The sequence below is a fragment of the Oculina patagonica genome, chromosome 12, assembly GCF_052425735.1.
Source record: "Oculina patagonica isolate OP01 chromosome 12, crgOcupat, whole genome shotgun sequence".
Taxonomy (NCBI): domain Eukaryota; kingdom Metazoa; phylum Cnidaria; class Anthozoa; order Scleractinia; family Oculinidae; genus Oculina; species Oculina patagonica.
The window spans coordinates 30,337,806-30,351,914 of record NC_135769.1 but is presented as its reverse complement, the minus strand read 5'-3'; the positions used below and the strand labels follow the sequence as shown (position 1 = coordinate 30,351,914).

At 38.3% G+C, this 14,109-nt stretch overlaps 1 protein-coding gene across 1 annotated transcript; it reads left to right on the top strand.

Moving 5' to 3' along the window:
• The first annotated feature begins 4,683 nt into the window (after nucleotides 1-4,683).
• LOC144633618 (pyroglutamylated RF-amide peptide receptor-like) lies at nucleotides 4,684-11,322 on the top strand. Its single transcript, XM_078492460.1, has 5 exons — nucleotides 4,684-4,824; nucleotides 6,969-7,095; nucleotides 8,237-8,507; nucleotides 9,631-9,885; nucleotides 10,718-11,322. The coding sequence occupies exons 2-5, from the start codon at nucleotides 6,983-6,985 to the stop codon at nucleotides 11,066-11,068; spliced, it is 990 nt and encodes a 329-aa protein (XP_078348586.1). The 5' UTR covers nucleotides 4,684-4,824; nucleotides 6,969-6,982; the 3' UTR covers nucleotides 11,069-11,322.
• Nucleotides 11,323-14,109: the final 2,787 nt, after the last annotated feature.

The following is a 14,109-nucleotide window of genomic DNA, read 5'->3' as shown; positions in this document are numbered from 1 at the left end:
ACAGGACAGAACGAGAGGTGGACGAGAAAGATGCCGAAGATGAATAGGCACCGAAAAACGACAAGAACCGTCAAGGACTTATCTTTAGAGGGCGGGGAGTTTTGGCATACTGTATTTCGAGGACTGGACTGGACTAGTAAAACGCGGACTAGTAAAACGCGGACTTGTAAAACGCGGACTAGTATAACGCGGACTAGTAAAACGCGGACTTGTAAAACGGGGACTAGTAAAACGCGGACTCAGGTAAAACGCGGACTTGTAAAAGGCGGACTAGTAAAACGCGGACTAGTAAAACGCGGACTTGTAAAACGAGGACTAGTAAAACGCGGACTTGTAAAACGCGGACTTGTAAAACGAGGGCTTGTTAAGCACGGACTTGTAGAACGCGGACTTGTAAAACAAGCGCTTGTAAATCGGATAAAACTAAACGGTTTAGCGAGCGAAACAATTTGTGTTTGAAGCTCTTGTGTGTTTCTTCGACGGCATATTTCTAGCTTTTTTGAGCACTCTATGGTCTGTTTTAGCGTGGAGATGTTTTTGCAGTATAGCACATGTTCGTTCTGCAAACCCCTACTAAAACAACGGGATTGATGCTATGAGTTGTGTGCATATGTTTCTTTCTTTCCACTACTTGACGCCTGTTGAGTGCAGTCGTTTGTATTGCTCGCACGAGGTAGAACGGGGCCCGTCCAGAAATCAACAGTCAATCGTAAATAAAGGTGACGGGCCTACACGACTCCTACGTTCGTGACATTAGAATATTTGCCGTTAAATGTTTAAATTCGGTCTTTCGACCTTATTTGCTTCTGACTTCTTTCTGAGGGTACTGTTTTAATTTGGGGGCAGTATGTGGTAAATAAAGGTGACGGGCCTACACGACTCCTACGTTCGTGACATTAGAACATTTGCCGTTATATGTTCAAATTCGGTCTTTCGACCTTATTTGCTTCTGACTTCTTTCTGAGGTTACTGTTTTTTTGAGACATTATGTATTGAAGAGAGCCGTAAGATGATTGTGGCCAAGGAATTCGAAGTGTCTAGAGGCGTTTTACAAGTCCGCGTTTTACTAGTCCGCGTTTTACTAGTCCAGTCCAGTCTACAAGTTAAAGACACATCAAGACCACCCCACTGTGAATTGCCATAGCACAGACAAAATTATAGTCAATATCTTATGTGTTTTTAAGAGAATTACATAAGAACCAAGGCATGTCTTGTCTTGCCTTACATTGACATGCAATAATTTGGAAATACTAAGCTCGTAACAGTTTAAGACAGAATCCATCAGGAATTTGAGTAACATTAATTTTAGTTACGCAAAAATTGAGCACCAGAATAATTTAAATCCTTGTGTTCTTTCATACCTTGTTAAAGGCTTGACATGTGATAACACCAACATAACACCAACAACAGTTCTTTATCAGTGGGAATTAAAGAAAAAATGGAAACATCATCACACAGTTGACCCCCATGCAAAAACACTCCAGGATGTCACGGGACTGTTTGGTGTCCGTCTGCCAATTTCTAACTTCAAATTCCAATGTTAAATTCACATTAAATTTTCAATATTTCTTAGTTGTCTAAATTTTACTAATTCTTTTAAAAAAACTATCACCTGCCAAACATTCCCAAAAATCACTCAAAAAATTACAAAATACCGCAATACATAGATACATGGGATGAGTGAAGTTTCCTTGGATTCCTTGAAACACCAACAATATATTTCCGTTTAAGGTGGCTGATAATGGGTTTCAGTATTTCCCAGTCCTTATACTTTGGTTCAGGACTAAAAGCCTTTATCAATTGCTATTACAGTAATGGTATGAAACAAATGTTCAATCATTCATCAACAAGTTGTGATCATTTTCTTGACAATAGTAGTTCCCCGGTAAACAGTTGTAGTACTGTCCCATCAAAGTGCAATGCCTGGAAAATACCGAAAAGCACACGACCTTCAGGTGAAACCGCACCTTACAGTATTACCAATACACTGCACTTTGCTAAGTCTTAAAACTTTACATTGTCTAGTCGTCTACTTCAATCGTTTATTTGTATTGTGTGAGATACATTTATAAATTGAAACCATCATGTCATTAAGTAATAATGCAATCTCGACAACGTTCTAGATATTATATTATGCACACTAATACAGCTCATGCAAGCCCTGTGACTTACACAAACACAGTCGGACTGAGTGCTACTTAAGTAACTGCTTCGTGGTTTCTGCTGTACTGAACCCTGCCTTTCAAGGCAAAGCGCCCGATTTTAAGCTTCTCAAGCTTCTCAATGTTCTTGTTAGGGTGAAGTCTTATGTGAATCGCCTCTTTGACCCGGCGTGTGTACCAGTGCGAGTCACGATCAATAAACTTTACCTCATTCCAAAGCGGGTAGTGTCCGGTGTTGTTGGTATGCTCTGCAACGGCGGAAGTCTGGGTGCGTGCGAGTCGGATGTCTCTCGACATCTGTAATCTCCAAGGAGAAAAAAACATCTGTCATCTGTTCTTGTATCTAATGGTTATCCTTTTTCTTTCTTGCAGAAGATCACCAAGACTAGAAAACCGAACACCAGTGCTGAACCCGTGGCTGAGTTTAAATCTACTGCCGTTCTACCTTGTGTCAAAGGTCTTTCCGAGCAACTTCGCCGCTGCCTACAAAAACAAGGCGTACGCGCTGTTTTCAAGTCGGAAACTACGTTACGATCACAACTAGTACGACCGAAAGACGCTGTTGATTCGACTAAGCAAGATGGCGTTATTTACAGGATTCCCTGTGAATGTGGCAAAGTTTACATCGGCGAGACTGGAAGACCTATGCAAGATAGGATCAAAGAACACGACCGGGACATCCGACTCGCACGCACCCAGACTTCCGCCGTTGCAGAGCATACCAACAACACCGGACACTACCCGCTTTGGAATGAGGTAAAGTTTATTGATCGTGACTCGCACTGGTACACACGCCGGGTCAAAGAGGCGATTCACATAAGACTTCACCCTAATAATATCAACATGGACAGTGGAATTGAAATTCCTGAAGCATGGATGACCACGATCAAAAAACACAACAACAGGAGAACTGTACGACTGCGGACCGCCGAGGGAGCAACAGTACACCAGCATGCAGAACACTAAGGATCGAAATGCACCAATCAGAGCTGTTGAAAACCAACCAATCACAGCGCAGCCGTGTGCTTTATAAGCTAACGCACAACCAGTCGACCTTATCGCCTGATGAAGACTAGCAGTATGCAGTCGAAACGTTGCGATCTCCATCACACGTGACTACGTCGTGAGACAAACGAAATAATACTTTATTAACAATATAATATTTTTTTAAGAGCAAAAACCTTCTTTTCCAACATTAGTCTGGTTTTCGTACTGTGCGCTTGACTCGTGCACTGCTCTTCTTGAAGCACCTGATAGTTGGGATCTAAATATTGACTATGAATTAATCAATGTTTGGTTTTTAGAAAAAAGGCGTTTGATGTATAGACCATGAGATTCCCTTAGCTAAGCATCGCGTTCGTATGAAATTCATTGGGTAGCTTTAAAGTTTTTTCACTCCTTCTTAGAAGACAGTAGACAAACCTATTGAATTTATTTAATCGCTTTATTCAAAATTCACATTAGGTTTTTAGACCCGATTTAATTTATTCCCCTTCTGTATATTATTAATCAGCACCGCAGTACATTAATTTTTCCCATACTCGTTAACAGCATCACTTACGCTGTTAATAGTATAGCCTCAAGGCAAAGGAGTCAAAGGCGAGCTATCGACCTGTCAGACACCAAGTCTCTTACTATTGATTTATTATGGAATTTATTATGGAATACTAACATAGAAAGAGTTAAAATGACAATTATTTCGGCTTTTAAGCGCAATTTAAGATATTAGCTATATGGTACCATCCCTTTCTCTTTTGATCATTTGAACGGCCTGGTGAAGTCCCACATACGTTAATTGACAGGAAATGCTCGTTATATTTAGCTGCCTTTTAAAAAAAATGTCTCGTGAAGACGAACAATAAAGGCAGATCGCACGCCATTATTTAGCAAAAAAGACCAGCTGTTTGAAATGAGCTGATAAAATATAAAGAGAGAGCCGACAAGTAGTTAAAAAATTACCAGCAGATAGATTCAGTTATTAAATAAATAGTTCTGTTAGAAAATGATAACTTTGTTATTGCTGGAATAAGAAAGCCTACAATGCCAGTAACTAAAATAAGTCAGTCGGAATGCTTCATTGCCGGCAGTTCTTTGTGATTCACTTTAATTTAGCCCAGCAATTAATTCGTTATTTCCTAGCTTGCCTGCCTGGCGCCGATAATCTCCAAGCGCAGCCTTTAGGCTGGATTAATAAGATCCCTTTCTTTTCCTGACTTTACAATATAACAACTAAGTATTTTTTTTTTTGGAAGGTCTAATAAAAAGTTTAAATCTTAACTATTAATGTCTATGTTGATGTTAGAAGTTGATGTTTGCTCACGGGACAACCAAGTGATTGGTTTTTTGACAAAGGTTGCGGAAATTCAAATGTTAATTTTTAGTGCCGCATAACGTCTGCTGTTTACGTCTATTAACGTACTATTTACGAAAAATAAAACAGCTGGCAACAAATGTCAAAGTTTATGTTAATCATGGTAACAATCACACTTTCACAGTTTTGTTATTATTCACAACCCTCATGCGGAAACGGGAAATTGACTCGCACTAAATTCGGCATGTACTAATCATCTTCTGATCTTTCACCGAATGCTCCGTTGTCGAATTTACCTTACCTACAGTAGCTCACTCCTGCACGTGGCTTTTTCCATTTGTTGAAGAAAAGGTACGTATGCTTTTAGATGTTGCTTAGCCCTACATAGCAGGATATATATCAGCATTCAATCTGATCATCACTGGCCCTTTTTGATGTATCGGTCTGTAGTTTACTTACTTTATAGTTTATTTGTCTGGCTGAGTTTCTACGATGTTATTGTAATACCGGTGCCACTTAAACGGGGGGAAAATGCTCATGTAATTTCTGTGCTATTTTGAAGGGTTAACAGAGAGACAGATCATATCTACAAGCATCATATTTAAATGATAGGAAACGAGGTTCGAAACGAATCTTGAATTTTTGCCCAAAAAAAAATAAATACTGTCTGATATAATAGAAAATTAGAATTGATTTTTCATGCCTATTTTATCATAACTACAATATGTTGTAAAATTAAGTAATTAATATTTTGTTTAATTATTCTCGTACGAATGATTTTACGTGTAACTGTACATTTTAGCCAAAATGGCTTGAATCTCACATCACTGAACACATATTAGTTTTCCTGAACCTCTAAACTTGCATTTTAATTAATCAAGGCGTGCATTGCGAGTTCCTTTGCAACAAGTTTTCATCTTTTTCTCTATGTCTGGCAGTTAATTTTACGTTTTTCGAAAGTTACCAGTATTTTTGCAAAGGTGATTTTGCAAATTTGTCAACCATTGATGTTTAACTTTCTTTTATAAGCAAATCAGACAGGAAATAGAAATAATTCGACGCGTTGTGATAAGCTTTTGAATAATTTCGAACTTAAATTAGTTAATGGCAGCCCTTGTTGTTGATCTGTGTTTAATTATTCCTCTATTTTTTGTTATTTTTGCACGGCATATCGGCGTTGAAAAAAAAAAAAATAAAATGAAGTGACGATGCTAGAAGCCGAAGAGAATTGAGGAGAGAATTGTCGCATTCTGATTGGTTTTTTCGTTTGCAAACTTAAGACTAACCCATGAACCTTGCTTGGGTATAACTATAGTTAGACAACAAGTTGAACAGAGAAGCGGTCACATTACCGAAATAGCTAACTATAGTTAACGCCGTCTTAACTATAGTTAGCAGTCTAGATGTGACCGCAGCCATTGCTCATTTAACGCATGTTTTTCGCCCAACTTGACAGATTTATCAAACATTTGTTATTGCAACTTTATGATAAAACAATAATCTACAGGGGCCTTCACATCAAATTAGAGGACGAGTCTTCGAGTCTTTTATTGGCGCCCATTGGCGGCCATTATTTGATTTGAATTCTGATTGATTCTAAGAAAAGAAATAGCAAAGGATGAAACTAGAAATTCATAATCGAAATTCGCATCAATACGGGGCAAAAATGTCTTAACGAATTTTACTGGCTCTACGAGAAGAAGACATGTTAACAACTAAATACCTATGACAGAAGTTATTCTGCCAAAAAGGTTTCCAATCGTGAAATGTTTAAGCGTCGTTTTAAAATGCTTGATTTGGCTGTGTGTCTCTGCCAGCTGGGTGAACGAAGAGAGAACTTCAAATAATTGATTGACAGATTTGATACGGATGTCCTTTCGGCACGGGCTTCGGGTGGTTAAAATCTTGGTACGTTTCTCGGCCTCACTCTGCAAAACAACGACATGGAATGGCCACTGGCTAATAATGCGTGCTTTGGAAAATTTAAATCAAATCGATTTATTAGAATTTGCATTTGCATGCTGACGAGCGAGGAGACGAAGAGTTCAGACGGCTGACGAGGAGACGAATTGTCAAAGTAAGAACTGGCTGAGAAAGACAATTTAATGAGAGCTGATATTGTTTTTACCATTCCCATTCTTTGTGGTTCTAATGCATTGCCTTTAGCGCAAAACCTCGAAAAGCAAAAATAAAAGAAGAATAACTTGCAAAATCAGTATTATATAATTGCTTGCAACATTGAAAGGGAAAACTGTATTACACGTTCAGAAATATAGCCTACTATATTACCGTTTTGCAGACAGCTGATTTGAGAGTTGTTACCATCCAAGAATGCATCACTTTGTAAACTGATTGATTCTTACTTTCCTTTTTTCATTTATTATTGTCGTCATTATCAATGACAACGTTCTTGCAATAAGCTAAGATGTGTATTAAAATTTTCCAATGGTTAATATTGATACATTTGCATTTTTTCCGTTTTTTTTTTTTGCTAGGCCACGCCACTAGTATGACGTCACCAGCCGAGATTGCCGTAACAACGGTACTCGCCATTCTCATCGTTACTAACACCATTGGAAATTCACTTGTTTGTGTCATTATTCTTAAATATAAAGAGATGAGGTGTGTTATAATGAAATACTGAGGCATTAGAGTATTTCCTCGATTCCCCACACACTTAAGAACAAGGTATATAGGGGACACGGTGGTCTAATGGTTAGTGCGCTGGACTCCGGTTAGATTGAGCCCGAGTCAGCGTTATTGAACTGTGTTCTTGGGCAATACTCCACAGGAAACAGTGCCTCTGTCTAGCTTCGTGTACCGCCCACCAACTTAATGTCGAGTAGCAGGGAGGGAGAGTTAGGGGAAGGCGGGAGGGGACGACTAGCGTCCCATGGAAGGTTTAAGTATAAATTCTTGTTGTAGCTTCATACTTAAGGAACCGGATTGAACCTACGACCGTTTGGGTCGCTATGCTTATAGACTTACTTGACTTATTGCCATAACCCTTTGTGGGTATAGGGCCGGGCTTATTACTTTCCACTAACTGGTGAATTGAAACCCTTCCGTTTTATTTCAGTTTCACTGTACTGCTCTGGAAGTTTTAAATCACACAGCCGTATTTTATATTTTTATTATTTTTTGTATATTCCGATACCGGGCTTGTACAGAGTATATTCACTTTACTTTAATGTGCGTGATGGACAGCACTGAACTTAACCCCGTAGCCATACTTTTCCGATAACCGAGGCACATTTTGCGAATTCCTCATTTTTATTGGTCAGGTTAATTTAGATCTCCCATTATATCCTGACCTTTCTGCCGTTAGCTAATTTTTCTAATTTATTGCCAAGTCTGTTTTATTTACTACTCGATTTGGGATAAGTATAATAAGTATATACCACACAAGTGAAAAGTCTTTTTGCGCGCGCTGACTGGTAAACTCGGAGGTGATTAGCAAAGTACTATTCACCTCCGAGCAGCTAACGAGAAACAATATGGCTTGGCGTGTCGCTTTTTTTTTTTTTACCTAAAGTGATGTTTTGGTCCGCTAGTTATTCAAATTGTGTGGTATATACTAAAACAATTATTCACCTCAGTGTCGGTGAATGTGGTGGATATTTACCTCCACTTCGGTGAATAATTGTTAATTATCTGGAAAATAGTTGTCCTAATTTTTAATCATTTTAAGAATGCACAAGATAGCCATCTGTAGTTCAACTGAGCTTGAGTTTGATGAGCCCCTGACTTTTTTATTCCACAGGATTCCCATAAATTATCTTCTAATAAACCTAGCTGTGGCAGACGTTACTTTCGCGACGTTTCTTGCATCAGAATTCATTTTAAGCTATGCTTTCACCCACCCAGACGGGATGACTGGTAAAGTCTTATGCAGATTGTTGACAGGTGGAACATTGGGGTGGGTTGGAGGAGCTTCTTCCGCGTTCACGCTGGTGGCGATTGCCATTGAACGGTACTACGCTGTGATGCATCCTCTTGGTAACAAAGGGAAACTTACCAAGCGCAAGCTGAAGGTGAGTCATTATCAGTGGGCATTAGAGCAGTTTTCAATTGAGTGTCGTAAAACCAAAACCAAAGTAATTACTCTGGCCAATCACAAAGGACACAGACAATTCAGTGAACTAATCAAGACTCGCAGAAAAGACATGTAGCTGACACGAAGCGCGGGAAAACGTGCGCGAGCTAGTCACGATTGGTTTTGGTTTTACTCCTGGCCCCAGTTGTTCAAAGGTTGGATAATGCTATCCACCGAATAAATTACTATCCAGTGGATAACAGTTGATAAAACATACTATGCTATCCACTGGATAGTGGTTTATCCGGCAGTTAGTGTTAGTTTACACCCTTAGAACAACCAGGGCCAGATTGGCTAAGAAAGTGGCGCGAGATTTTTAAGCCAATCACTAAGCGTAGTAATGCAAAACCAAAGCAAACGCAATTTACTTTCGACAATCAAGTGAAAACCGCTCTATATATGAGAAATTCATTAGCATTGTATTTTCCTATATTATATTACTGTCACACACTAAAAATGTATATCGAACCTGAAGGAATTGAATATGATAGAAAATTAACTCACAGGTTAGCTTGTTGAGTGTTATATACTCGAGCTATCCGTTAACATAGGTGACAGCCTATGTTATGTGATGTCTCAGGTATTCAAAATGTTGTATAAAAACGAAAGAGGTTACAGAGATAAACCCCTTTTAAAAGTATAGATTATTAACAGAAAGTCTTATAGCCAACACAAGATAAAAACTCGTGGCGGGAAGGGACTTGCAATTTTTGATTTAAGATTATAATGGCGTCACAAAAAGAAGGGATTACTTTATTATAATAATATATCTTGATAATTACCGCTTTATGGGGAGTATTGTCTGTTGTAAAACAGTTAAATTTTTATTCATTGACAAATACATTTGAAAATAATAAATAAATGTTAAGAATTAGGAGTTAGGACTCAGTTGAACATGAGTATCTTATACATGCTAAACCACGAATCTTAAAAATACCTTTGGTAATTCATGGTGTTTGCGATTCTGTTATCTATTTACTATAAAATTTTAACCTAAAATTGATGCTCTTCAGCTGGACCCTGCGTTAATTTTGTCTATTTTATGCATTTCTTCTATTCAGGTCATCATACCCAGCTGTTGGCTTTCTTCTCTTATCGTCAATTTTCCCGGATTCCTAGCCACAAACGTTGACAAAAAAATCGATGGCTGTGTGGAGACATTTTCTGAAAAATGGATGGCGAAAGCTTATAGCTTGACTTGGCTTGTCACTACTTGTGCTCTTCCTTTGGCGGTGATGATTGGGTTATACTCCAAAGTCGTGTGCAATTTGTGGTTCAAAGGTAACGAAGGCAATCAACTCAGTGACCATCAAAAGGTACGAATCAATGAAGAAGAGTAAGTAATAAAGATGGTCAATTTTACGCTCGGTGATAAATAATGAAGACAATTGTTCAACATGACATGAGCTGGGCCATGTGCTAGGTTGATATGTTATACGCTTCCTGCATACTGCTAGGATCATAATTATTTAACACCGAGCCGAGTTAAAATTTACCATCTTTATTATTTACTACACACTTGCATGATGATTTCGACATTACTGATCCTAGCAGTACGCAGGACCCGTGTCACATATCAACCTAGTAAATGGTCCAGCTCACCACCAGTCTCTCGTAGCTCAGTTGGTTAGAACGCGCAGCCGGTATCTGAGAGGCCATGGGTTTGATTTTTGTCGGGGCTCAGATTTTTTCTTTGTCCCACGCTCGTGTCGTGTTGAACAATTCTTCTTCATCAATAAAGTTTACTTTTAGAAACATGGTATATTCCGATACAACATGCAATTCAACAGGTAAATTATCAACAATGAAGAACATGTTAAGCACCGAAGAATTTTCTGATATGAAAAAAAGTTCAATCATGTTAGCAGTTTTATTTATAACTTGGTTGCCATTGTAATGAATAACAGACTCATAAAATATACAAAAATTCTAATTCCAGAGATCATATCTTGTATGGTGTCAGTTTTAAGCTCGCAAGCTGAAAGATTTAGATATGAATACGAATAAAAGCATAGGAACTTCAACGTTTGGAAAACTGTTTTCAGCCACATGGATCGTGCAAAAAATTTAGAATGGGCTGCAGTCAGCAGCTTATTTTTAAAATGTGAGAGATTTTGAATCGGAATTTTCATGCATTTACATCAACAGGGTGTTATTAAGTTACGGAAGAGAGTCACCTTGATGGTCGTCACAGTCAGTGCGATCTTTGGAATCTCTTGGGGAACGAGCTCAGTTGTGTACGTGTTGAAAAATTTCAACTCCCACAACAATATTGGTAACGTCGCTATCACCAACACAATGGGTCTAGTCAATTCTGCTGCAAATCCGTTTGTATATGCTTTGTTAAACCGGCAATTCCGCGAGAAAGTCAAAGAGATGATGTTATGTGCCTTTTGTTCTACAAACGAGGTCCATGCTACAAGAAAAACCGAGAGTATTGAACTTAAAAGCGGTATCAACCACTCGACGAACGAGGAAGGACTATTATCCTACGAGTGAAGGTGGTTCGGGGTATTTTTGTGACACGAAATTTAACATTTTGCATGGAAAGTAAAACACTTTCTTCTAAATAGTGATCGCTCACCAGGGCCACCTTAAGCTGAACCCTATGTCAGCTGACAAATAGCACATTATGAATTCATAGTTGCTAGCTGATTGCATAGCTTTATGGAATTAAAGACCGTGGCTCCTTTTGTTAATGCGCATACATTCTGCGCACTACGAAACTAATCAATGGCGTCATTATATATTCACTTTAAGGTGGCTTAATACAGTTTTGAGGGGGTAAGTGAGCCCAACTTTTAACTCTTTTTAAAAATATTCAGGAATGTTCTTTCTTTCTCTTATTGCTGTTTCCGTTCCGGTGATTGGCTGCGCGCCAGGGGAAAAGATGCGACGGTACTTCTAGGATGATGTTGAACAAAATTAAAGCATATAGCCATCATATGCGACATTTGACCAATAAAAATGCTAATAAACAATGAACCCCTACAAGAGCCAAAATGAGTGTTGGCTCTCGCTTTATATGACGTGAATAGTGCCGCCATCTTGGATTTAACCATTTTCTTAGAAAGTCAGAAAATAACGGAGATGTATACAAAATCAAGCAGAATACTAATGGGATGTAAAATTAACCAAATGGAACAATTTTGCCCAAAAAATCCTGGGAAAATAAAGAAATATGTCAAAAATGACGATTTCTGGCCAAATTTGCTTCTAATTATGACGTTGCCATGGCAACTTCAAAAATCATTGACATATAGTTGACAAATTAAAATTCCGAAAGGGATGAATGAACAGCTGCTGAAAGTTTCAGCATCATAGAGTAAATCTCCTTTTAAAAATTACGAAAAAATATAGGGGGGAGCGGCATCGCCCCGCTCTTGTACGTCCGAGGGTTAAAGGTTAATATAGGTGATTTTTTTTAATTTCGTTAAATATACGCACTAAAATTGAAATTTTATTGGAACGGCGAATTGGGAAAATCATTGTCCGTGTACAAAGAGGGATGTTTAATAACAATATAATTTTGGAGTATTTTATAATTCGACTTGCTGTATGAATAAGACTGTTGAGAATGTCAGTGACTAAAATAAGCAGAATGCTTTTATATTGTTTCAATAAGTGACTATACTTTATTGTAATTTGGTCTAATTTCAACCTTTTGACCATCTCTTCAAACCCGCCCCCTATCAATGTTGTAGTTTGTTTTTGGAAGCCATTTGCTACAATCACAGAGCATTGCATGGTGGAAAGGTGGCTTTTGGCAGAGTGTCATGAAAATTTAAAAACTAGTGTAAATTTTCCATAAAAACTGCAAGGCGAAGTCAATGTGTCAAGGACTTTTGACTAAGATTGTGGTTCATCATTTTCTAAGTATAGGACCCATGCCATTGAAGTATCTTTTGATTAGTTCTTTTATAAAATCAGTGTAGCTGTGAAATAATGTATTCATTTTCCATTTAATTTAGCCTTGCTCCGGACTGTTGGAAGAATATCGGCCCATTCGTCTTTTTTCAGTACTCTCACCTAGCACCGATGCACATTATTATCAATACACGCGGCCAAATTGAAAACCACCCTATTGAAAACACGCGCTTTGCGGGCCGCAAATGACTCCTAGCGGGCTGTTAATGCATTAACGGCCCTGCAGCTGATTGGTTCTCAGTTCATCATCCGATTAACTTTAACCAATCAGGGTCGCTGACGCGGGAAAACCATTCAGGTGCGTACGCGTACAGCAAGAGTCTCGAACAGTTTTTCGACAAGCGAATTGTTTTCGGAAGGAAAAATCAAAGGCTATTTGTTGTAAATGGGACATAATACAGCCAAAAAATCGGATTTAGAAGCAAATGCACAAGGCAAAGAGACAAAGAGAGCAACTCCTTGTTGTCCACTTAAATTGTGTATCTCCGGTCGAGCTAATTTAGCTAAAGCAGTTGCAGGAATACGCCGAAGTTCAATCGGAAAATGTAAGTTTGTAAAATATTATTATCCATGAATCAACCCATTGCTCATTATTTTCAGAGACACTGCAGCTAGCTCTTTTATACTACAACTACACAATAAGACATAAGCCTCAGTAGCATCGTGTATAATTTTCGTTGCGACGAAGTACTTGTGTTATTTGAATTGAAAATCATGATGCTAACTTCATTAATTAAACTGAATGTGTTACCTATCTGGATGTCATTTGGCCTTGTTTATTGATAATAATGATAATAAAATGACTTTGTTCGGGAATATTGTGTATTTGCTCCCTTGTAGTGTCATTTGTGGCCCTTGCGCTTCGCGCTCGGGCCACAAATGACACTACGCGGGCGCAAATAAACAATATTCCCTCAAAAAGTCATTTTATTCCCTTATTGGCGTTTTGCAAACGGTCGATGCCATTTTAGCAACATTTTCACCATCATCGAAATTTGTCTCTAGCAAAAATGCATGTCAGCCCCTAGGATCGAGCCTGGGACCTCTGAATCTAACTTATAGGTCTAATTATAGCCTTATCTAGGCCTAATTTTATCTAATACAACCACAGCACAGTCTCGAGCTAGCCCAAGCGAAAACTAGAGCAGGTATACCATCCTCCATTCCGAAAATCTTGCTTACCAATGATGACATCGACCTTTAAAATAGCATCGAACGTTGACGAAAGGGAAGTCACTAGCGTCGATATTATTGGTCGATAAATAGATGATACTTTTAATTAATATTTTTGACTTAACGCTATAACACCTACATGTTTGTATTTTTTTATAAGGTCTAATAAAACGTTTTAATTGCAACGGATAATGTTAGATGTTTGCACCTCCCCAAATCGTCAAATGATTGAACTTTGAAAAAGGCTGCGGGATCGGTTCTCCCATTGGAACCTCGATAGTAATATTTTAGTGGTTCGAAAGTAATGTATTTCAGTGGTGCTATTCACGAAGAAAACACCTGGCGATAGATGTCAACATTAACTTTATGCTAATTATGATGGCAATCCCACTGTATATTCAACTTTATTATTATTCACAAACCTATTATTTGTCAAGGAA

Coding starts and splice junctions, on each gene's coding strand:
- LOC144633618 (XM_078492460.1), top strand. CDS start 6,983: ATGACGTCACCAGCCGAGATTGCCGTAACAACGGTACTCGCCATTCTC. Junction 7,096..8,236: donor CTTAAATATAAAGAGATGAG/GTGTGTTATAAT, acceptor TTTATTCCACAG/GATTCCCATAAATTATCTTC. Junction 9,886..10,717: donor AACTCAGTGACCATCAAAAG/GTACGAATCAAT, acceptor TTACATCAACAG/GGTGTTATTAAGTTACGGAA.